Genomic DNA, 26,548 nt, shown 5'->3' on the forward strand with positions numbered 1-26,548 from the left:
AATTGAAAGCAAACAATAAACTATACACATCTATGTTTCTCGGCATAGCGCTTTTATTATGAAAAGAGTTTCATTTTTCAGCTGTCCAATCATGTAGCCGATCGTCAGCGGGCGCTGTCCAGTCGTTGTTGTCGTGTCGTGCTGGTCTCAGCCAATAGGTGTTGAACTGTGTGCGCATGCGCACTGCGGCAAGCTGCAGCGTGAGTGAGTGCAGAAGGCAAGGCATTGCTGCAGATCTGTGGTCATCATGGCGGATGAGGTGTCGCGGGCGCAGAGCGCGCTGCCAGGAGGAGACACGATATTCGGCAAAATCATCCGTAAAGAGATTCCTGCCAACATCATTTATGAAGATGATCAGGTGCGATCTCTGCTCTTTGTAACTTACAGCGACGCCTGCGCTGCAGCTTTTCAATGCGCTTTCAGACTCGATCATACGAATGAGAGTCATCGAGTGTTTCCTCAACGCGTTTGCAAATCCATCTCGAGTTCTGCTGACAGTTCAGTTGAGATATGAGTTTGTGCTCAATATTTGGCAACGTGCCAGGTTTCAGTGCTAGTTCACATGTTCTGCACTTGTATGTGAACTGTCACGTTTCTGCACATTGAACAGCGATTAACGAAGAACCCGTTGCAAAATAACTTGAACGCTTTCAGTTACACGGCCGTTATACTACTTTTACACTTATTTATTCAATACACCCAGTTGTCGAATGAATAATACACATTGTTAATCTCTCTTTCTCTTTCTCTTTCTCTTTCACTCTCTTTCTGTCTGTCTCTGTGTAATGTATGATCAGTGCATTGCCTTCCATGATGTGGCCCCTCAGGCTCCCACTCACATACTGGTGGTCCCCAGAAAGCCCATCACTCAGATCTCTCAAGTAGAGGACGCAGATAAAGAGGTCAGTATTAAACTGTGTGTGTGTGTGTGTTACGGGTTTCTGAGATCACCTTCATTATGGTGACCAGTCAGCGGTTCCCCACGAGGGAAATGGGTTAATAAACATACAGAATGAGGTTTTTTGAAAATGTAAAAATGCACAAAAGTTTTGTCTGATGATGGGTAGTTTAGGGGTAGGGTTAGTGTGTGTGTGTGTGTGTGATGGGCAGTGGCGGATTTAGCAAATTGGGGGCCCAAGGCGAAGGTATATATGGGGCCCCCCATTCGATCTTTAAAATAGAACGAAAAAAATATTGTACCGACTGAATGGTAGGTAAAGAATAGGCAGGTAAAGCTAATCTACGGGGAAGTAAAGGTTGGAGAGGTGAAAAAAAACCTTCCCCTTTAAACCCTGCATACACTTATTTATACCAAAATGAAGATGGAAAGCAGAGAACACACAAACAGTAGCACTACACAAACTAATAGTTACGATGGAACCCAACAGAGAATAAGGTTTCAGATATCACCTGAAAAATCTTGCATCACAATAAGTTTTGTGATTGTCAAAACATTTTAGTAACTAAACAGAAACATGTTACAATGTTCACATGGTACAATTTCTGCTAAGCTAAATTTTTTTATTATTATTGCTTGACACAAATTTCACGATTTCAATAAAATTCTTGTGATTTGATTCAATATTGACTCATTTGGATAAATATTAGGTACACAAAATAGGCGTTAATTTCTCTCAAGAAAAAAAAACTCACATAATGCTGTAAACATACAGAGAGCCCTATCAGCTGGTAGTATTATTATTTAAGGTTAAAAATATCTCAAATTAAACATATCATTAAAGTTTTTATTGTAATAAAAATGCATTATAAGTAAAAATATATTAAATATGTATAGTACACATATTTAGCAAAATACTCTATATAGCTCTTTTTTTCTAGCCAACAAACCTGCTATAGCCTATATTATGGTCATTAATTGGCTTTCCTGAGGTAAATGTTATGTGACAATTGTTCTCCAGCTGTTTTATTGACCCCTTTCCGCTGTTGAAAAACACTGATTGATCAATATTATGTATGAGGAATTTCGCTAAGTTGAACTGTATCTTTCAACATTGTTCATTCGTTTTTATTTACTATTAGCTAGTTGAGATGATCGGGTCACGTCACATTTACAAGCGCCAAAACAGTATTTATAGTAACTTAAGTGAGTGAGAGGGGGTAAGAGGGACGAACTGGGGAGAGGTGCACTGCATTTGGATCTAAGCAAATCCACGTATATCCATGTGAGTGTGTTAACGTTATCCTCACCTAGAGCCACTTCACAGCTAGCAGCTGTGTTCATGTTCATCGCTTTGGACGTTGTTCTTCCTGTCTGTATCCCCAACAGTAGCCGTAAAAAAGTTTGTAATCTTTAGGCAGCGTTGCCAAATACTTATCAGTGTCTTTTCGCTTTTTTTTTATTTGAGCCGCTTGGGAAACTTTTCATTTTCACGTTTAGACCTATGGTTTAGACTCATCTTGCTTCGTCTCTGTTTGTGTACTTCCCAGTCCTCCTGTCACTGCGTGTTTATCTTTCGCGCCGCGCACAATTACGGGCTAGTCCATTTCATTGTGAAAGTAGGGGGTGTATGTGTAGGTACAGATAACCATTAACTGGAAATTTTAACAACTACTTCAACGTTTCAACGTATTTCTTAAGAATATTAATAAAATTTACCATGCTTTTGAAGCGTTCATGATGATAAGGGGCTTTTTCTTTTCTTTTTTTCTTTTCTTTTTTTGAGGTTGGTTGGGGGCCCCCCTACTACGACCGCTGGTAGGGGGCCCCAAGCAGCCGCCTACCTATGCCTCTATGTTAAGACCGCCACTGGTGATGGGTAGGTTTAGGTGTCGGGTTAGTGTAAGAGGAGAGAATATACAGTTTGTACAGTATAAAAACCATTACGTCAATGGAAAGTCCTCACAAAGATAGTGAACCAGACGTGTGTGTGTGTGTGGACTTCCATCTCAAAGCCACAGACCCCCAAATTAATCTTGTGCACATGAATCTGTATTTGTGGCTTTGTCCCTGAAGTCATTTTCTTGTTCATTTAATAATTATTTAATAGAGTTCTGATCCAAATCAACCAGCTTGCAACATTACAATCTCATATATATATATATATATATATATATATGAGTTTATTGCAAGTATTCAGATATAGAAGATGGGATTGGACAGTCACAGATATTTCCTGTGATTCTCTGATTGGCAGATTGAATATTCTCTTCATTCAGTTGTTAAACACAATTGAAAGGTTGTATTATGGTCTATCTTGGTAACTCATGTCTTAGGTTTATTTGTCTGTCTTGCCTGTGTTTGTGAGTGTAATGTGTTGTCTGTTTGCCTCGCAGCTGCTGGGTCACCTGATGCTGGTGGCGAAGAAGTGTGCGGATCAGCAGGGTTTACCGCGAGGATACCGGCTGGTGCTGAACGAGGGGCCCGACGGGGGCCAGTCCGTGTACCACTTGCACATCCACGTGCTGGGCGGCCGGCAGCTGGGCTGGCCTCCGGGCTAACATCTGTGCAGACGGCCTGTCCCTGTCCGCCATAGCTGAGGTCAAGTGTTAGATGTCAAGGAGGAAACAACTGAAAAAAAGCTCTGTCTGAGGATGTCAATAAAAACCATTCAATGTTACCGTTTGAAATGTGTCATTATTTCAGTCTTGCCACAAATATTGTGCGTGTTTTTAGTTGAATGACTTTTGAATGTCATCTTATGTTATGACATTGTTAACATTGAGAAATAAAAAGGGTTTTAAAGTGTGTGAGAAGGCAGTGGGCATTCAAATAAAGGCTGTGTTCGAGTATTTCCCCCTGAAACAACTGCAACAGTGAGAGCTGATATATCAATCTTTTACATGAATAACGCCAGTATAGAAACAAGGATCAAAGCCACCTTTTTCCTGCTTCTATTATGAGTTGAAGTGTCTTACGTGCCAAAAAATACACGGCCAGTCCGTAATAGTGTTGCACATTTATTTTTTTACAAACACAAGAATGCAAAAACAGAAATCTTGAAATTCGTTCAACCAATTCTTCCAAATCAGCGCTGAAGCATGGCTCCAATTCCTTTAAAATCTTACATGTCTTATATCCGTATTATCTCTTCCTTAGATTCCGACTTAGACAATTTTCCCATTTTTGGCAGTAAGATAACTGTTCTCTTTCATCATCTCGTGTTCGAGATCCACCTATGGGAAGGGCATCCGTACCTGACCTCTGCAGAAACATCCAATTGCACCAAGTCTGGCTAGACAGACAGAAGCGCGCAGCCAATGCCAGGTGAGGCCACACCCCCTTACCTACGGGCATATAACGGCTGGGCGCGCTGCTATTCCTCAGTTGACATTCGCTTCTCGCGATCTCTGCATCTCACAGCTCGGTTGATTTTTACACTGCTCACCTCGTGTCTTCAGGAGGACGTATCGGCCAGATCAGCCTCCGCCGGACGTGACAGTCGTCTTTTTCAACTGCTGCTGCTTTGCACTCGGAGCCGCCCACGCATCGTCTTTTCCTCACGGCTGCCCACCATGGATTTCTCCGATTTCTTCGCTGGCATGTCACTGTCTAAGCCTGCCGCCTCTCCAGGAGATAGCCTATCACGGGCCTGCTCGGCCGCGTGTGGTGCCCTTATCGCAGCGAAGAATCTTCACCAGCTTTGCGTGGTCTGTTTGGGTCCTAATAAGCACGCTCGGGAAGCCTTGGAGAACCCGGAGATTTGCAGTTTCTGTCTCATGTTGCCTAGGAAGCTGCTTAAACACCGTTTTAAGGTGGCAGTGACAGTGCACTGAGCTCAGCCCTTCTAACTCGGACGGGGGACACGGTGATGACGACGCGCTACCGGGGGCCTCCCGGGGCGCAACGTCTCTCATCTGGGCTGACCAGCCCAATCCCGCCTTCCCCGAAGAGGACATCTTCGAGGGCAACCTCGCTCTCGTCCACGAACCGCCCGGTTCTGGCGAAGAGGAGGATGCGGCTATTCTTGGGGTTTCAGAGGACGAGGAGGCCATCCCGCCCTCTGGTGTTCCCCAGGCTAGCACCCACGCGGCTCTGCCTCAAGCCATCCTCCTGGATGTGTGGGAGCGAGTGGCCGCTCGTCTCAACATTGAATGGCCGGCACCACAGAGCGCCGCCGACCAGGAGAGCGATATATACGATGGGAAAGTGCTGGGACCCCCTCCCGGCCCGAGGAAACAACTCTTCCCCATCCTCCCGGCGTGCGCTAACTTCAGACACGGTCTCACGGGACTCGAGGTTAAGGACATGGCAGCTCACGGTATGGGCGACCCCCCCCCGCCGTTGAGCCTTCCATCGCCAGGCACCTTAACCCCGCTCAGGGTGGGCTGCTCGCTAGGGTGGTCCTTATTTTTAAAGTATCCAATTGTCATGCTCTTAACCCTTCAAATTGTTCCTTTATATAAGAAAATACAGCATTCCAATTTTTATGGCAGTAACATAATAATTACTGGTAGCTCAATAGCTTTAAACTTTCTGAGATTTTGATGATTTTCGTAAAAACAGATCATTTGATTTGGTATTGTACCTGGCTAGTAAAATTCCAAAAAAATCTCCATAAAAGCATCTAATGCACCATATATTCCTAAATATGTATTTTAGATACATATCTCAGTTTACTTATTGTAGAAACTAAATCCAAATTAATCCATCCATGACCCGGTTTAGCAGATTTACCTTTCCTGGTGGAATCAATACATATTTCTATTGATGATCACCTTGGTTATTGTTTGGGTTTAGAGCACATTTTTTGTTTAAAAAGTACATTACGTTCCTTGAAATTGACCCGGAACTTTGGCCGAATCAAGCAGATTATCAGGAGGCACAGGCAACCATGCAATGAAAGTAGTCAATGATCACGCCGAGAGAGGAGTGGCTCTGATTCAAGAATACACACACTCTGAAGAACAACTGCAGTTTCTCCTTCATGTGGTGGAAGATCACCGACGGATATATCCAGACTACAAAAAGTCAACACTGGCTGCTGAGCATCAGAAATGAGGGATTGTTGAAAACTTTGTGCTTTTTTGAGATTGTTGTCATTGTTGTCATGTCAGTGTTGCTCTGATTTCAATAAAATGTAGTTCATTTGCAGCAACTTTTAATAGTACTTGCATATCACAATAACGCCGCACAGCTTAACATAGGCAATCTTCCACATGATTGAGCTACCTCTAGATATCATTTTTTTGTCAACATTTTTACATATTTCTAATTTTGAAGTTAAAAGGAACAGTTTAAAAGGTTAAGACACTAACATTTTGCAAAAAAAAAAAAAAAATGGACTTGATAAGGACCACCCTACTGCTCGCTCCCCCTAAGCCGGTCTTGCCCAACAAGATGGACCGTTTTGCTGCCTCCGTTCACCAGGCCGCTTATAAGTCCTCGGCCGTGGCTGTCAGGGCCCTAAACGTTTCTTCGCTCCTCTCTGCCTACCAGGCGGAGATCCTCGAAGAATTAGGGCAACAACTGGAAAAGGGAAATCCTTCTGAGACCCTGTGGAAGGAAATCCTTACGGTGAACGACCTCGTCCTCCGCAAGGCCCGGCAGGCTGTCCAAGTTTCCATGGCGCTTTCCGTGGTGGGAGAGCGCACGCTCTGGCTGAACCTGTCGGGACTCCCTGACAGCGAGAAGTGGCGCATCGCGGGCGCGCCGGTGGAGCCCGGCCAGGCTCTCTTTGGCCCCGCCGTCGCACTGATGCAACAACGGTGTGACGATAAGAAGAAGGAGGATGAGAAGAAGAAGAAGAGGCTTTCAAGCTGTGCCTTCCCAGAAACGCGCCCCCTGTGCGTTTGCCTAAGCCGCGGGACGACAGTTTCTTCAGGGCAAGGAAAAGCCCCGCAACAAACCACCCCCACGGCAGAATAACCCAGCGCCTACCAAACATTGGGGGAAGTCCCCAGTGCTTGCCCCCGCATTTCAACGGCGCATTTCAAAGACCGCTGGCCGGCCCTCAACACATTTCAACCCCCGCATTAAAACCCCCACATTTCAACGGCGTTCTCTTTTCTCACACGGAAGAGAACGCCTCACACATTCTGAAAGAGGAAATATCATCTCTCCTAAACAAGGGAGCGATTCAGGTGGTGCCCCCCATTCTGATGAACCAGGGCTTTTATTCCCATTATTTTCTGGTCCCGAAAAAAGGCGGCTCTCTCCGCCCGATCTTGGACCTTCGAGTGTTGAACAAACATTTGAGGAAATACAATTTCAGAATGCTGACACAAGGCGCACTCGCCCGTGCCATAAAACAGAACGACTGGTTCACATCAATCGATCTGAAAGATGCTTTCTTTCACATAAGCATCTATCCTCCGCACAGGAAGTTTCTTCGTTTCGCCTACCAGGGCATATGTTACGAATTCACAGTTCTTCCGTTTGGGCTCAGTTTAAGTCCCCGGTCTTTCTGTCTGTGTGCGGAGGCGGGCTTAGCACCTCTGAGAATATCAGGTCTGAGAATCCTGACTTACATAGACGATTGGCTCATCATAGCCGAATCAAAGGAGAAGGTGTTGCAGGACACCGGCCGTGTACTCGCGCACATCACATCGCTCGGGTTCCAAGTGAATGTGAGCAAGAGCAATTTTACGCCCAGTCAGAATGTCATTTTCCTGGGCTTGGAGTTGAACTCAGTCTCCATGCAAGCGCGTTCTCTCTCTGATGAACTGTCTGTCGCAGTTCAGAGAAGGGGCGAAAGTGCAATATTGCACATGCCTCAGGCTGCAGGGTCTCATGCCTTCATCCACCCAAGTTGTGCCGTTGGGACTCCTGAGGATGAGGGCGTTCATGAAATGGGTTTTGTCACTACATTTCAGCCCGATTCGCGACATTTGCCGCTCGTTAACAGTGACGCGCCTGCTCGGCAGCCTTGCGCCACTGGGAGAGCGAAGACTTTTACGCACGGGGACCCCCTCTGGGGGCGGTTACGATGCGGAAAGTTGTGACGACAGATGCGTCCTTAACAGGCTGGGGTGCCACCCAGGAGGGCAGAACGGTGAACGGTCTGTGGCCAAACAGACTACGTTCAGCGCACATAAACTATTTAGAGCTTTTAACCATTTGGAGAGCTATGAATCATTTTCTGCCTCGCCTGCAGGGACATCACTTTCTAGTACGGTGTGACAATACCACGGCTGTGGCTTATATCAACCGTCAGGGCGGCATGTGCTCGTCGAAACTTCACGCTCTAGCTTACAAGCTTTTGGTGTGGAGCAGACGGGTTTTCCTCACGTTCCGGGCATTCTGAACAGAGGTGCGGATCTTCTATCAAGGGGAAACCCAATCTACGGAGATTGGCGTCTTCACCCGCAGATAGTGGAAATGCTATGGATGAGATTGGACGGGCGAGCGTAGATCTATTCGCCTCGCGCGAAAACTACCATTGTCCTATGTTCTTCTCGCTAAGGGACGTGGACGCACCCCTCGGGGTAGACGCACTGGCCCACCCATGGCCCAGAGTGCTCCTGTATGCTTTTCCTCCCCTGTGCCTGATAATTCCCACACTGGCCAGGGTGAGAGAGCAGGGCCTGTCTCTCATTCTGATAGCACCCAGGTGGCCCAAAGCCTCATGGCTGGCAGAGATAATTCCTCTGTTATACGCCGAGTCGTGGCGCCTTCCCGCTCGCACGGACCTATTGTCCCAAGCCAACGGGGAGATTTACCACCCCCACCCGGACAGGGTGGCTCTCTGAGCCTGGCCCGTGAGAGGATGAACCTGAACGCACTTGGGCTTTCGCCGCGTGTGATCGCCACTATTCAGAATGCCAGGGCCGTCTCTACACGGTCCTTATATGGCTGTAAGTGGCAAGTGTTTGAAGGGTGGTGCGATGGCCGTGGTCTCACATCTTATCAGTGCTCGGTGCCTGATATTTTGTGTTTCCTTCAAGACCTCATGGAAAAAGGGAGGTCTTTTTCCACCATTAAGGTCTACCTGGCTGCGATTTCAGCCTGTCATGTGGGTTTTGAGGGCTCTACTGTTGGGCAGCACCCTCTAATCCGCAGATTTATGAAGGGTGCACGCCGCTCTTTGCCAGTCATCAGGAGAACTGTTCCGGAGTGGGACCTCTCCGTGGTGCTGGAAGCGCTGTCTCAACATCCTTTTGAGCCTCTGGGGAGTATTTCCCTTAAGCTGCTGTCCTTCAAGACAGCTTTGCTCTTGGCCTTGGCATCTGCTAAACGTGTCAGTGAGCTACATGCACTCTCGGTTCATCCCTCGTGCACTAAGTTCTCCCTCAGTGGAGATAAGGTTTCCCTTAAGCCTAACCCGGCCTTCATGCCGAAGTGCTTCCCTGCGTTCACTTCGGAGGTGTTGGAGCTGTCCACTTTTCACCCTCCACCTTTTACCTCTCTAGAGGATCAGAGGCTGTATGCTCTGTGTCCAGTCCGTGCTTTACAGGCATATATGACCAGGACCAGCGCTTTCCGCAAGAGCGACCAGCTCTTTGTTTCATGGGCCCCCCCGCACAGTGGGAGTCCCATATCGAAGCAACGTCTCTCACATTGGGTTGTGGACGCTATAACTGTGGCTTATGAAGCAAAGGGAGTGCAGCCCCCAAGGGGCATCAGAGCTCATTCCACAAGGGGCTTAGCCGCCTCTTGGGCTTTGTTTAGGGGAGTGTCACTGCAGGACATCTGCTCCGCTGCCAGTTGGGCCTCTCCTCATACCTTTGTGTGTTACTACCGGCTGGATGTCACCAGAACCTCGGTAGCACATTCGGTTTTAGGGGTGGGGTCTTAGCTCTTCCCTGCAACCCTGTTGGGTAAAAAAACAATAAGAGTGAATGGGCCGGCTGGCCATGTTCATTCCTGTCATCAAACATTTACTTCCCTTCATGGGTATAGTTTATGTGCCTTGGTGGGTTGGGGTTATTATCATGTATGTGTCTCATGCATGTTTCATGTCCTGCTTGTCCACAGCAGTAGGTGTAGCGTCACCTTTGCAGGTTCATGATTAAGGGACGTGTCAGGCACCGCCTCCCCGAGGTGACCGTCTTTCTCTGGCTTTCAGAACCTCACTGTGTGTGTATTGGGCAATCGGGGAGCTGTCCATGTCTCTCCCATAGGTGGATCTCGAACACGAGATGATGAAAGAGAACAATAGGTTACTATCGTAACCCCGGTTCTCTGAAACATCGAGTGGAGAGATCCACCAGCTTTGCCCCGCTTGCCGCACGAGAAGCGAATATATTTACTGAGGAATAGCAGCGCGCCCAGCCATTATATGCCCGTAGGTAAGGGGGTGTGGCCTCACCTGGCATTGGCTGCACGCTTCTGTCTGTCTAGCCAGACTTGGTGCAATTGGATGCTTCTGCAGAGGTCAGGTACGGATGCCCTTCCCATAGGTGGATCTCTCCACTCAATGTTTCAGAGAACCGGGGTTACGATAGTAACCTATTGTTTCTCCATCTCTTCCTTCCTCTCTTGAATCCCTTTAACTAAAACAGCATATACTTGTATGGTACTCACACCAGTCTATGCAGGTGAAATGGGGGGGTTCTGTATCAGAAACATTTACTGTTGGTAACGGAGTTCGTCAGGGTGGTATTTTGTCACCTTTTCTTTTTAACGTGTATATGGATGACTTGTCAATGTCACAACAATTAAATAAATGTAATACAGGAATTATGATAGGTAATACTCTCACTAATCATCTTATGTATGCAGATGATTTGGTAATCATTTGCCCATATAGTGCTGGGTTACAACAAATGTTGAAGGTTTGCTCTCAGTACGGTGGAGATTTTGATATCAAATATAATGCTAGTAAGAGCAATATCATGACTGTTACAAGTAAAGAAGACAGGAAATTAGTATTCCCTGATTTCTTTTTATCTGGTACTGCCCTTAAAGTGTGTGATGAGATTAAATATAAAATATAGAATTAAATTAAATATAGTAAATGATTTATCAGATGATAAGGACATCAATAGACAGTGTCGCAAGATATATGCTCAGGCTAATGTGCTTGCACGTAAATTTGGCATGTGTTCTGCTTATGTTAAGGTAGCTTTATTCAAAGCATTCTGTACACCACTTTATACTGCCCACTTGTGGCGGTCTTACAGCAAAAAGAACATGCAGAGACTGAATGTAGTGTATAATGATGGCATGAGACTGCTTCTAAAACAACCAAGATGGTGTATTGCTAGTCAAATGTTTGTTAATGTTGGTGTGCCTACCTGTTCTGCCTTAATAAGAAATCTTATTTTTCGATACATGTGTAGAATGTCTGCCTCTGAAAACAGAATTATACAAGCTTTAGCCCACAGTGATTTTAGCTCTGTCAGGTATACATCTAGGCTGTGGAGACATTGGCGCTCCTGTTTGTATATTACAAGTGAAAGTTATTGACCTTTTATTAATTTATTTCTATGTACTGTATATTTTATTATGTTGTAACTATTGTAATTTTTAAAACTTGTACTATGGACCTTCCATTCTGAGTCCTGAATAAAGTCATTATTATTATTATTATTATTATTATTATGAACGTATAAGAAGGCTTTAAAGCTAACTTCAAGTAAAATATACACGGACAACTTTGAGTAAACGCAGTACAGGAAAACTATAAGGAAAACTTCAAGTAATTCCTATATAAGGAAAACTTTAAGTAGGCCTAAACTCTGTATAGGATAACTTCAATTAAATTCTTAAATAATACAGCACTGTACATAAAACAGAAATAAGCTGAGAATAATAATAATACAAATTGAAAGCATATTGAATTGGCTCTTACGGCCAGCTTACAGTGTGTGCTTTAAAGTCAAGGTTATTCCATTTGCTCAACGTCTGCTATATTGAATACAGTCACACATTTGTAAAATCCCAACAGGATTCATGACATGAATGTGAATAACAGGCGTCTTGATACAGCTGTGGTTCACATGCAGCACAAATGTTACCCGACAGTGAGACGCTGTTTCTGGCATCACCGCCCTCATCATGAGGCTCATCCGGGCTCATCTCAGCTCAGCTGAAACTGGCCAGGAACCATGTGAAGAACGATGGACACAAGGCGGGTGTTGTACATTCATAAGTTCATGCGGGCCTCAGTTAGAGCGACTGTTGTTCCCCTGAAGCCTGCATGAGGAGGCGATTTCTGCTTTAAAAGGAACATTCACTGTGGAAAGAAACATGGTTTGTCTTATTCACAAGTTTGTAGTGTTTTTTGCAAAAAACAATCTGTCATCAGTTACTTACCCTCATGTCATTCCAAACTATTTTTAATCATAAGAAATTTAAAAACAATCTGCATGTAATTTTGTGAAAAGCGTTCATCTCTTGGATCTGAGGCGAGTAAACTCTTAGACGAGGCCTAACGCGTGTTTGTTCACCGATGGAGCCTCAACACATCCGGCTAAAGGGACGCTTGTCTTGGCATCGTCTGGAGAACACACAGCAGTGTAGACTCAACATGAGGACTTCTGTCCGCTTCCCAGCAGATTCTCACGGGGATTCAGGACAAGAGCAAATAAAAATAAAATAAAAATTATAAAATGTAGCAAATACGTTTTTAAAATAAGATAGAAAAGTTAATCCTAACTATTACAGTTTTTCTTGAATGCTAATTTTCTCACAACTACAGTATAAACACACTCTCATAACTACACACTGACTCGCACAGACTTCCACTTCAAATACAAATATTTTAGTCAAAAACACGTTCTCTTTTGTCAGAATCAAACTTCATATGACACACAAATGCACTTTTGGCAATCAGGAATCGTTTTCCAGCTCAATGTCTATTACAGTAAACAGCATATAGGGGTGCAGATACAGAGAAATTCAACAATAGCTTTAAGAATAGTTTATTTTCATTACACTTCTGTAAAGAGATCTAGAAAATAAGAGTTCAAAGACCGAAGATTAAGTGAATATGAGCTTGGTATGCAATACACGATAGTCAATTACAGTACAGTAAAAAAAATATTCATCATCCTCAGGCAAATTGCATTGCAGTTCTGATAATGAGCATCTCTGCAACACAAGAGCAGTTCTCAGTCTCTAACATAAGACTTTCTCTTCCTCCGCTGGCCAGGCGTCTCTCAGTTCTGCAGAAATATGAAATGCTACAAATCAGTTTGACAATTATGAGTTTGAGGGTGTCCAGCATGTGCTACTGTATTTACTGTACACTGAATAGTGGAAGTTCTGATACCGTGTCCTGTAATTATGCTGTATGTGTGAGTAGTATAAACCCTGTAGAGCGACTTCCCTCACGGTCATTCCTGCAGAAGAACATGGTCAACCACAGTGCTTTGTATTTCATCAGGAACAAATGACCTTTGACCCCATCCCTTCATTTCTCTTTCCCCCTCCTCTTCCTCTTCGTCTCCCTCCACTAGGATTCATTCTCCAAAACACATCATCTCCCGTGGCCCTAATTATAATATCCTGAGATTCTGATTGGTGTGTCATCCGTTTAATGTGTGCACATGGATAAATGCGAGCGATCTGAGTTCACAGTGGGACACCTGAGGTAATTATATTAAGTGCTTGTGTTTTCTGGCATAGAGGCAAAATGAGGACATTTTTGAGTAGAGTTTTATAGAAAACATTGAGAAAATTGGAACGTGTGTGAAAACAGGTGAAATGTGTTAAAAATGTTGTGTTTCGAATTCTTGGTTTGGGAAATTGGGCTAACTGAATCAGTTATAGTGTGTTAGCTATCGAGAAAAACTGTAATATCCAAAGTATCAGATGAAGGTGAAGTGAAGATCAGACTCAGAGTATAGAGGAAGAAGAGGATAGGAGAGAAAAGAAAGGATCCCGAGTCTTCTGAAACTGAAGATGTGATGTAGCAGAAGGGACAGGTTCCTGAACTCATCTGATGACCATCATGGCCCTCGGATAACAGCTTTAACACCTTCAGGACAAAAGCACAGATCTGGTGTTCTCTCACGTCTGAAGAGACGCAAACACACATATTTAGATACCAGTGCACTTCACATAATCCATTCTGATGGGAAATACACCCACTTGATCTTACAGGAGACACACAAAAGATGTGGAAATAATCAAACATATTAGAGCACAAGAAGAATATGTGTAAATGATTCAAGCAATCAATAACATGTAAGATTAATCATGTAACATAAGGCATAAAAAGGATCTAGAATTTATAAAGAAAACATAAATAAGATTCATAACAAGGAAAAAGAAATAAAAGACATCAATAAAAAGAATTGAAAGCATTTGAATATGAAAGTCTCAGTTATGTTTTCATATTTCCAGATGGAGATGATCCACCAGGGGGCGCTGCGTGCTTCACTGTAACACACTCCTCATCTGAACACTGAAGTGTGTGTGCAGAAACTGTGATCTCTCTGAGCTGATGAACACACACTGGAGATGTGAGACCCAGAACAGTCTTCTGCTTCTCCTCAGAGTAACACAGCAGATCTTCAAGCGTTTCAAACAATCCGTTGTACAGTCTCATATGAAAATATTAATGAAACTAAATTATCATACACTATTGTTGAAGCAGTAACACTTGAGCGCATCTACATCTCGCTGTCTTTATCATTTTCAGAGCCATTCATGTAGACATTTTAGAGCTTCACGTGGATTCACTCTTATACTGTAATAGATTAAATTCTGAATAATGATCTTTTCTGGTAAAGTCTTCATTTTATGCACTCTGAGCAGCTTTTAATCAATTTCTGCACTTTATCAGGAGCGTTATGAGAGCGGATGAGCGTGACATTTCATAAAGTTTTCCCTTCACACTCACTCTCTGTCTCTCTCTCTCACATAAACTTCTGTTTATTCTGTGCGAGAACCAGAAAACACTGGTTTAGATAGTACAAGGAAGCTAGTCCTCCCTCACACAGAACACAGTCTCAGACTGCATGCCTTGAAGTGTACTTTAAATATGTTATTTCCACAGGCTGACAACTGCATGACCGATAATGAACAAACAAAGAGTTTTTTAATGAAACAAAACTAATTTTATGATTAAAAAAGCTAGTCGACTGTGTCACAGGAAAAGTCACTAACACATCATGAATTACTTACATTAAATCCCAGTTACTACAGTTACCCATTCATTATTATGGGAATAATGAAGAGAAACAAGAACAGATGTGATCTTTTATAATGATTTATTAATTATTTAGGAGACACCTCATCATTGCACCGATGGCAACAGTAACAATCATACCGTTTCTAGTGTGATCTGATGGCTTTACATGTCCAGCAGTGAAGATGTGGAGGTGTGTGTGATATTCCCCTTCAGGATCTCGCTGATCCTGGCCCATCGCAGGACACATGAACACACAGCAGACAGCCTGTTGAAGCGCCACACACACACACACACACACACACACACACACACACACACACACACACACACACACACACACACACACACACACACACACACACACACACACACACAGCTGTTAAACCAGCAGATAAACAGTGCTGGCCATAGACTCACAGGCTCACAGGGACTTACTGTAATGAACACACACTCAGCTCTGGGGCCGGATGCTTCAGATGCAGACGCTTCCTGTAAAACACACACTCAGGGCTTTGATAGGGTCAGTCTTAATGTTGAAATATTATGTGTACCCGTGTGCTGTTATGTAGTGAAGTGGCAATACTTCTGAATGTTGGTTACTCTTCACCTTCTTATGGCCAGTTCTGTGGATGTGATGTGTGTGTGGACTAGGAAGGGGAGGACTTTAAGACAGGGGTTTCCAAAGTCTATATAGTTTATCTGTATTTAAATACATCTGTGCAGCGCTGCTTAAACACGAGAGAGCAGCAAAGAAACATGGATGAATGAGAAGAAAGAACTGAATTCAGTACTAACAGACTGCTTTGTGGCGAACATTGCGCTTGATGGTGAAATACACACATTTATGTGTCAAAATGCCGGTGTTGGTGAGTATTCATGTAAACACAGTCAGTTATGTCTAAAGTGAAAGTAAACAGTTGAGCAAAATTATCATTATATTGGATCCATGCATAAGGTCTTAAAGTGACAGCAGCCTCATATAGGCCTGCCGTTAGTGTTAATCAAACAACAAAAGAAAAGGAAAATCATGCACTGCCCTTGAATATTTTTCATAGCTTTAACTATATGTGTATATGTTATTCAAATATACAGTTTAGGGGTGGATCATGTTGTGTCAGAAGGAAGGCCCACTGTCTTTGACTTTGAAAACCCCTGCTTTAAGAGAACATTAGATTATAAATATGAAAATATACACTTACAGATCCAGTGTGAAAACTTGTAAAGTAAAAATCTGAAGTTGAATTTTAAGATTTGCACCGTGTCCTGAATTTGAAGCTCCAGACAAAGTTAGAAATGAAAAATTGCACTAATACGTAAATACTACAACAGCTACAAAACTTCTAATACACAGTCAGTCAAAACCTCTCAGATTTTAAATCTTTGCACCTTGAAATCTGTTGCCAAACTTGAGCCAGTTCTCACCGCAAGCTACTCGCACGAGCGACTGCAACTGCTTGCGACACAATGTGGGTTTGTTCAACTGTACAACAAAGTTAAGAAAAGTTAAAATTTTTGCAAATGAACATTTTTAGATCATAACGACCAAGTCACGGCAGATACTGTAGTGGAGTGACAGGAGAGAGAAGTTAATCCAACGGCAGGTCGAATGGGAATTTTCAATGAGGCACGGCACGAATGACAATGGTTTCCCACAAAACATTCATTTTAGCAGCAAATAATTTTTTTCACTGTCTAGATCTGAAAAGAACTATTTTTTCTTCTAGATCTGCTGTAAAAACAAACTTTGTTGCAGTCTTATCCTGTTATCAGTGTAAAGCTGCTTTGAAACACCCTGTATTGGTAAAAGCACTATATAGCCAGCAGCCATATCACCGACCCAAGACTGGTCTCCCACTGAAGCTGAGCAGGGCTGAGTCTGGTCAGTGCCTGGATGGGAGACTCCTGGGAAAACCAGGTTTCTGCTGGAGGAGGTGTTAGTGAGGCCAGCAGGGGGCGCTTGCTCACCCTGTGGTCTGTGGGGGTCCTAACGCCCCAGTGTAGTGATGGGGACACTATACTGTCAAAGAGCACCGTTCATCGGATGAGACGTTTAAACCAAGGTTCTGGCTCTCTGTGGTCATTAAAAATCCCAGGATGCCTTTCGGAAAGAGTAGGGGTTTATCCCGGCATCCTGGCCACATTTGCCCATTGGCCTCTGTCCATCATGGCCTCCTAATCATCCCCATATCATCACGGTCTCCTCTCCACCAGTAAGATGGTGTGTGTTGGGCGTTCTGGCGCAATATGGCTCCCGTCGCATCATCCAGGAGGAGTGCCCAGAAAAGCGCTATATAAATGTAACAAATTATTATTATTATATAAATAAAGGTGACTTGACTTGACTATTGATGCCTACTAGCAACTTCACTGTATACTAACAAAGCAAGTCAACTTGAGAGTTGGGTTGATATATAATACTATAAAAGTCACTACTACTGCACTATGAAAAGCACTTCTACTCAGTGTAAGGCCAGTGCACTGGAGTGTTTACCAGCTAGCTCTTGTGTTTCATTAAGTATTCATGCCTCATGAATCCAGACATTAACCTTTAAAGCAGGATGGCCAGGACGATCCTTCACGCCTGTCAGGGTGATAAGTGCTTTCGCCCACTACTCGCATGCTCACTGCAAAGGTCAAGAGGCTCATTAACTTTTTTTTTCTGACAACACCCACAACAAAATAACCTTCAAGATTATATGTCTATGTTTAAAGCTACTAACCATAAATTACTTGAGTGTACAAACTACTGTATGAGAAACAAAACAATAAGCCTGTGAAAACCCTTTAGGAGCAGTACTTTTCATATCACAAAATCATCATTAATCCTACTTTTAGTCCAGACTCTAATTAAATCATCCAGATTTCATGTGAACAGAACACACACAAACTCTTGATTCCACTTAAATAAGACAAATGTTCAGTATTTACTCACCTGTGTCACTCTGGGATGATCGAGTAAATGAGTCAAGTCAATGAGGGGTGAAAAAAGTTCCCAATCCTTCGGTCCCAGACAAATGATTGATGTACAAAATTACAGTAATGCTAATGTAACGTATATTGATACTGTACATTTAAGGTGCTCATGTTCAGTCCCTCTTCTCCTTCTGCATGATGAGCTTTATAATGTGGACAGTAATGTGAAGAAGCAGCACAGGGGAACCATGGGAGATCAGCTGGCTGAGAGACTTCAACACGATGCACGATCTGGGTTTTAAACGGACGGTACAGACTGACCTCCTAACCACAGAATTAGCTCAGTTGTAGCAGTCTGACACACATACAATATCTGAAAGGTTCTGACAGCAAATATGCTAATATGTTTTTGCTGCTATTTTATGTCCATCCATAATATTTGATGATAGAAACTTAAATTTGAATTCATTTCAGATTGTTGGTTTTCACATAAAGGATTTTCTGAAAATTGCATCATTCCTTGTAAAAGATGGATGTCTAAAACCTACACACAACATCCGACTTAAAAGTTTTTTTACAATTTAAACCATAGACAGATACATTTCAAATATGCATGTCAATGTTTTTATTATAAATAATTTCAATGCCACTGAATTTTTCCTGCCAGCAAATGGAAAAACCATAAAAGCCACAAAGCAAAAACACAATGTAAGTTGTTCATTGCAGCACTCAAGAAAAAATAACAAAGACATAGATGTCACATGGTAACCAGTACCGTAATATCACAGAGCAGAATCATCAAACAGTTCACATCCATTAAAAAATACTGAAATAAGGTATAGTATTTCTCCTTGTATAAATCAGAGAACTCAGTTGTTCTTGCTCTTTCCCCCAGCGAGGAAATTTAAAGCACATTTGTGGCACTTTCTGTACATTACTATTATTGTTTTGTTTACTATTATTATAACCACTGCAATGTGAACTAGCTTGTTTCTATTTGATGACAAACAGAAAACACATTTTCCTTGGTCCTCAAGACCTCATTAAACTCATGCTCCTCAAGATATGAGCGCAAGATGGAAAACAAATGACTTTCTTTCCAGACTTGTGCAATAAATATCCCTTGGAAGATGCTGCAATGTATTAGATGGCAAGGACAAACATTTGGTTGTATTGGACATACATTCACCCAGAACCACTAAAAATATTCACACATACAGTGAATGCATTGCCGTTTGCACTTTTGCAGATCTGAGGTAACTCCAGTGATTGCTGGGGCCTGGTTGGGACATCAGGAGGAAGTCCTGTTATAACCGACGCCTAAATGTTTGGACAGCCACAGTTGTGCCAACTGCATTGTGGATGCGTAAGTGCTTGCTTTGGACCCGACGCACATTTTGTATTGCTTGGGCTCTAAACGCGTGTCACAGAAGACAGAGTGAAATATATGCACAATACCTGCTTCTTGAGATCGAAACACTTCCAAGCCAGAATCGATGACTTTAGTGAACAAATCAACATCCTCTAAACCCCAGCCCTGTATTGAGGTGTCAAACCCCCCCGCTCGAAGCAAGTCACTTTTGAATATGCAGGTGATCCCAAATCCATAATCTCGCCAGAATCCACTCTTCTTGGTAAAGACAAAGCTGCTGTCTTCAGGAGGGTCACCAGCATAGACAATTTTGGGATCATACTGACTGAAGACGACGGGGAAATACACCTGACTTCCCTCAACGGTGTTGTCTCGACATCTCTGGAGGGCGTCGGTGTTGAAGACCAGGTCCACGTCGCAGAAAAACAGCAGCGAGTTGTTCCTCAGCTGAGAAGAGCCCATCTCAAGGGCCAGGCCTCGAGAGAAGTCTCCCGTCATGGGTATGATAGACAGGTCTGCTTTAGGATATCGGTTGTGATACTCTTTCAGCAGCTCTAGGTGTCTCTCCTTATCCTGGTTTGTATCATTGTCAACCAGGATTATGGTCAGCTTCACGTTCTGGTTGGGGATCAGGCAGATTCTCTCAAAGTTTTCCATGTAACGCACAAAGATTTCATAGCGACCGGTGAGCGGGACGAGGAAGTGCACTTTGGTCTGACTCTGGACTTGTGTGGACTCTGAGGTCTGGAAGGAGGAGAAGATCTTGAGCGAGCTGGAGAGGAAAGAGAGCGAGCGAGAGTCGCCGTTGATGGTGTCTTCCAGTCGGGACACGTCCAGTTCCTCCGCCTCGTTGAAGAACGGCCGGCTGAAGGACTGCTGGAGGTAAGCGTGTCTCCGCACCGGCACGGTCACCTTCCTACCCTTGTGCTTCTTGTAGAGCAGCAGAAGGTCCAAGATGTACTCGGCACCGTGAAGCGGATCCACACGTCTGTAGCCGTACTGGATCTCCTTGAAGTCTATGACGCGACCTCGAGTTTTTGAGTTCTCGTTGATCATTTCCATCACTTGAAGCACGGTGTCTTCCAGTGCGGAGCGCACCAGGTTTCCGAGGCCCTGCCGGGGCATCTGCTTCTTACTGGACGAGTACAGGTGTCTAGCGGTGACGAACTCCCACTCGAGGACGTCCCCTCGCCCCGCGGGCCGGTAGCGTGTGTATGAGGGTGACGCCCCGAGCTGCTGGTCCTCCCGCCGGACCGCGGCGCTGCCGAGCCGGCTCACGGTGAGGGCCTCCCGGTGCAGCTGGACCGTGCGGTGCCGCAGCTGGGAGAGCCGGCGGGTCAGCAGGTACATGTGCAGGCGGTACTGGTACGCTGGACGCTTGTTGGGGTGCAACGTGATGGCGTTGTGGATCTTGCTACTGTGAAGGTCCTGGATGAAACCTTTCTTGTTGTGTTCATAGTTCTCGTAGAACAACTGCTGCATCTGCAGAGAGAAAGAAGAGAACAACTTGAGGATTTTAATGACTTATACAGCACTTTGGTCAGTCCTCAGACTGCTTTTAAATGTGCTTTATAAATAAAAGAACTAGAACTTATAGTGACACCCAAACCCTCACCAGTATGCGCTTGTTTATCATGACAAAAAGCATGAATTCCTCCTTCCACTAGATTGTGTTCCTCAAATCCACTACTTTGCAGACCCTTACAAAAAATAAGTATACTTCCAGTTCATTTTATTAAGTATACTTCAAATAAGTATAGTTCAGTACTTTATGTAGTAAGTATACTAATGTCAATATACTAATGGTATACTTAAGTATACTAGTTCAATACTACTTGGGACTAAATTGGCCCACTTTTAGTATAGTAAACTGAGTACACAACAAGTTTTTTGTTTGTACTGCAACTATACTACAAGTGAACTTATAGGTATACTGATAGTCATGTACTTGTAATAGCACATTTTTTAATTTATGAAAGAACACTTTGAATCATAAAATGGATAGTTCCGGTCCTTGATTCTGATTGGTTGAGCCGCGTTCGAAGCCGTTGTAAATTACTCAACAAACACACACCTGTGACCGCGTTACATTAGTGTTACTGCACAACTGCCGTTAGTGATTCTTTGTTGCTGCATGTGTTGCTTGGCAACCTCTTTGGAACTACATTGCTTGGCGGAGCAATAAATGTGTTATAATGTTATACTTTTTTGCTGCTGGTTTATTTTATGAATAAAATAAATATTAAAATGAATATTTTTATGGAGTAACCGTTTTATAAAAGCAATAAGGCGCTTGAAGCCGTGTTTTACAGTGGATTTAGAACAGCTAAGGGGGTTTAACGCCGCTCCGCGTCGAGCCTAACAACACCCCTCAGCTGTTCTACATCCACTGTTCAGCTTCAAGGGGCTTATTGCTTAAATATACTCCCAGTAAACTACTAGTTTATTAGTTTTATACTACAAGTATATTTTAGGCTAGGGACAGCAAATTAAGGGAACTTAACATCATACTTATACTTTACTGTTTATATTTTTTTTGCTACTACTTAAGTATACTACTATGTTTCTATTTAGGTATTCATTTTTACACTTTAAATATGCCTTTAACTGTACTTTAAGTGGATTTGAAGTAAATTCCTATGTACATTACCATACACAAAAATTCACACACTTAGAATAAGGAACATATCTGTTTTCTTTATAAATCAATATTTTCAAACAATGTAAGTTTATGAGACAGTATGTAATACTATGTGAAAAAAGTATTTAATAGACTTTACAATCAAAAGAGTAAACAACAAGCCAAGTATACTTAGAATAATTCAATATACTTTTAAGTATATCTCGATCAAAAGATTGAGTACAAGCCCCTAGTTTGATTTACCGTTTTATGGATGTCTTTACCAGTCAGCTCGACATATCTACATAATATATAAAAGATTTCTTGGAAAACGATTTAGATCTTCAGATAACTGACGAGGACTGGACAGAGTCTATCAAGGTCATAAACACATGTTCTAGTAACGTCAGCCACCAACTAATTCAATATAAAGTAGTACCTACTACCTAGGCTTCATTATTCTAGGGCTAAGTTTAACAAATTCTACCCCTCCATGTCCTCTAACTGTAACAAATGTGAATCTACCGAGGGCTCTCTGGGACATCTCTTCTGGTCATGCCCAAAGCTTTACGAGTTTGAGCGAAATGTTCAGATTCTACTCTGAGATATTCTTGTGACCTCTCCCCTGACCCAGCCATTGCTACTTTCGGCTGGTCTAGCTCTCTTCAAGGCTTCGGTCATCAAAATCAAAAAGCCATACAATATGTAATGGTGGCAGCTAAAAAGTTCATCCTCTGTCTATGGAAAAAGGCATCAAAACCACTTTTTAAATCTTGGCTATCTGAATTCTCTACCACTCTGCATTTAGAGAGACTTCGACACAACCTCTCTGGTGACATTGCTGTCTTCGAGGCCACCCGGGAACCCTTCCTTAATCAGCTATAAAAAATGTCAAGGATAAGAGTTTAAATGTTTGATCCTTTTATTGTTTGCATGCTCACCATATTACCCGTGCCCACTGGCCTAGAAAAATATGTATAACATTATAAAAATAAAAATATGTATAAAACTGGAGGAAACTGATGTAATTCAACGGTTGTAAAATCTCCCCCCTTTTTCTTGTCCTTGTCTCTTTGTACTGTTATATGTTGCCTTATATTCAAAATAAAAACATAATATAAAAAAAAAGAAGAAAAAAAAAAGATTGAGTACAAGTATAGGCCAAATATACTTAGACCTTTCTGTCAGTATTAGTCAAGAAGCCTATACTTAAGTGCAATTTTAAGAATGTTTCTGAGAATATATTAAGTATATTTCTGTGAAGTACAAAAAAGGTAGGCTGAAAGTATACTTGTAAGGGTGTATTGAGGTAAGGGATGGCCGTTCCAGTAAATGTGATTGTGGTGGCTGCTGGGATCAGTGGAGTTATCGTCATGCAGGAACAGAAAACTGCAACAAAGTCTAATGGCCATACAGTGCGTCTCACACATAATGCTCACTACGTCAGCTTTGTGTTTCATTGCATTATGAGACAGTGGTAGATCCTAGCATAGGTGATATAGGAGTCAGCTCTCGGACACGGGATTTACTCTGAGAAGCTCGCTGTGCTTTCCTCTTCTCTCACATCTGCTGCTCATGTCTGATCTCGCCTACGGCACGACATGAGTCAATCCACCACTGGGATGAGATGCACTGGAAAGCAGGACAGGACTGTGTTCTAGCCAAGCTCAGTCAATGGAAAATGTGACCAACCCCGTTTAGCCTAATGTGAAATATTAGTGGTTAGACAAAGAGACCATGTTAACTCAGGATTTATTTGAGAGAGAGTGGATAGGCCTGAAAGAGAGGCCATCAAAACTTAGTACAGCTGTTGAAATTGAACATCTGTAAGGCATCAGTGCCAGATTCAATTTTTATCCGCTCTCACCATCACATACGCATTCAAGTGTGCCAGATTTTGTCTTTGAGAGATCTGTTAACCCGCATACACATGCAGTAAGCAGCTTTCTCCACACATTTCTGTTACTTCAGTTTTCCCACACAGATGTGTACCCTTAAAAACCTGTAAGAATGCCACTAATGTGTTCACACGACCACATAAGAACCACATATTCTCCAGGTGTGTTAAGCACTACTAACATCCTTCAAATGGCGTAAGGATGGCATTAGTGTTCAAGTGATGTTTCAGAACGTTGCTTTTTGCAAAAAAAAACAGCAATAAATTATTTTCTTAAATGCATGCGAGAAGAGTAAACTAAAATAGTCATACAAGGCATATTTTTAAAAGCAGCATGCCTGTCGAACCTCGTTTTATATACAAGATGTAAATCTTTCTTGTAAGCTTACCTACAATGCAGATTTAATGGCTCAATTATTTCTTTCTAAGAAAATAAGATAATAAATCCTCTATATTGTACTTAACTCAGCTTAAGTGTACTTTAAGTGCCTCTTTAATCACTTTTTATCACAATATAATCCCCAATAGGCTGATCAAGCAGGGCTGACTACATTTTCCCAGTTAAATAAATAAATACACGGACATGAGTTGACTTGCATTTGTTTCACTATATTATTATTATTATTATTATTATTACTTCATCTACAGTATGTAGGAAATCACTGACAACAGCCATTTATACAGTTAATTGTCATTATGCACAAATGTACAGAGAAGCCACTACTGACCAATACTATCAAGTGTTGCAGAGAGATTTAATCTGTAAAACAAACTGAACAAAATTGTGTGATGTTGTTTAAGACCTTTTCAATCTCTCATAGTGAACAGACCCCTGATTGCAACAGAACAGTTGAGTCACCCTTACAGCCGATGAAGTCATAACTCCTCAAGACGCCTTTCATTTCGTGCTTACAAGTTATGGAGAAATGATTCTTCCTCCCCCTAGCGTGCATTATCCCATGCGTCAGACTCGATGACTCCCTCGAACAACAGCACTACTGTCTGCAGGTCTAGAGCTCTGATGTGCTTCCTAACGCTCAGGCTCAAATACTAACACCTTTATTCTGACCTGTCCTGTCCAGTGTCCACACACTCATGCATTTCACTCTGAAAGCGGCATCCAGCATGGCACTACTGATGCTGTTGCTGTTTGAGAGACTGACTAACATTGGACTGTGGTGTGTTTTCACACCAGATCTCCAGACCCGAGCGACCACAGTCTTCCTCATTCCTCTAATGAGATGAAGCGCGTTCCCTGCGGAGTTCAGACCGGAGTAAGAGTGGGAGTGGAGCAGCGGGATTTACAATTCATGCCAACGGCCCATACTGCATTTTTAGCAAGAATTCACACGTTAAACACATTTAGCTAGCATGATACAGATCACTCAAATTAGAAAGAATGAGAAGGTTATGATGGCGGTGATGGACATAATCCATCAGTTTATATTTCTCAAGGAATTTGTTTATCCCTTCTAGATTTGCTACTGAATATGATCGGGTGAAAGCACATTTTAAACTGGTACTTATTCACACACGCAATCGCTCTCTCACTAATGCATTCAAACAAATGTAATCTTACAGTGCTACTTTATCTGTACATGATTTCAATGAGCAGAAATCTGTAATAAATGTAGCGACCCGTAGATAAACTAAAATAAAAATTGTTTTTTAAATGCTGATTACCATGTCACAAGCTTGGCATGTTGTAGGAAAAATCTTTGCAAATCAGTGTTCCACTACGTGGTTACGTTGAAACTATTCTCCTAGTGTTGTGTTTTTATTTGATCATTTAATAGGCCTATATATTATGAACAGAACTTTTGCGAGATTTCAAAGCGTGGAGGGAAATTGCTGCCACTCCACTCGCTCACACACTAACATCCTACGATGCTTGGATTATCAACAGTGATTACACTAAACTGCTTGCAACAACATCGTGTGAAAGGAGGAAAGCTGCAGTTTCTGCAGTTCTAGCAGTTTCATAGTGGCGTCTGCAGCTTAACCCACGAGCGCTTCTGGTCATTCGTCTGCTGACAGGAGGTAAGAGTAAAGTTGGCTCTTGGCTCTAGTGGTCGGCTTATAAATGCTGCAGTCATGCGGTCGGCCGCTCCGGGATGTTCTGCATCCAGTATAAAGCATCTAGTGTCTCCAGAGCAAAACTCCAATTCAGACTCAGCTCTGAAAAGCATAACTTCGTATTTGGTGTGTATTTGAATAAGTGTAGGCAAAAGAAGTGAAAGTTAGGCTGGATCAGTGATGAGACACAGTAAACCCTCTCTGCTGCATTAACCCTGCGATGAAACATGCACAGGTCCAGTCATGTGATGCGTCAAGCACAGACAGGAGGAAATGTGGAGGAGTAAAGAGGAGAAAGTGTCAAGTCAAGTCTAGTCACGTTTATTTATATAGCAATTTCTATAATACAGATCGTTTCAAAGCAGCTTTACAGTGATAAACAGCATCACTATTGCAACAACCATTTCAATTATAATTGCTTGCAACTTTAATTTCAAATGTGAAGCAGCTCTAAAACAGATAAGTCGTCATTAAGTTCAAGAAAAATATGTATAACTTCAAACAGACTTCACAGGACTATTTTCAATAAGTTTAACTGGTCCCTGTTCATTTTAGAGTTATACAAATGTATTCAGGCTTTACACCTCGCCTGGTGTCTGTATTAAAGCACGTTAGACCTGCAGTGAAGTTCCTGTATTTCACAGCTCAATCTCAAGCCCATTTCCACTAAAACTCTAGTGTAAATGAGA

At 42.7% G+C, this 26,548-nt stretch overlaps 2 protein-coding genes across 2 annotated transcripts in view; one reads left to right on the forward strand and one right to left on the reverse strand.

Annotated features, from left to right (window-relative positions):
• The first annotated feature begins 169 nt into the window (after positions 1-169).
• Positions 170-3,578, forward strand: hint1 (histidine triad nucleotide binding protein 1). The gene is made up of 3 exons (XM_079862271.1): positions 170-358; positions 798-902; positions 3,295-3,578. The coding sequence occupies exons 1-3, from the start codon at positions 248-250 to the stop codon at positions 3,457-3,459; spliced, it is 381 nt and encodes a 126-aa protein (XP_079718397.1). The 5' UTR covers positions 170-247; the 3' UTR covers positions 3,460-3,578.
• A 14,920-nt stretch (positions 3,579-18,498) lies between these two features.
• Positions 18,499-26,548, reverse strand: part of chsy3 (chondroitin sulfate synthase 3) — an 84,788-nt gene continuing 76,738 nt past the window's right edge. Inside the window, exon 3 of the mRNA XM_079862239.1 lies at positions 18,499-20,748. Within this exon, the coding sequence (XP_079718365.1) occupies positions 19,186-20,748 (1,563 nt within the window). The 3' untranslated portion in view covers positions 18,499-19,185. The remainder of the gene's footprint in view (positions 20,749-26,548) is intronic.

Source organism: Squalius cephalus, assembly GCF_949319135.1.
Source record: "Squalius cephalus genome assembly, chromosome: 24".
Taxonomy (NCBI): Eukaryota; Metazoa; Chordata; class Actinopteri; order Cypriniformes; family Leuciscidae; genus Squalius; species Squalius cephalus.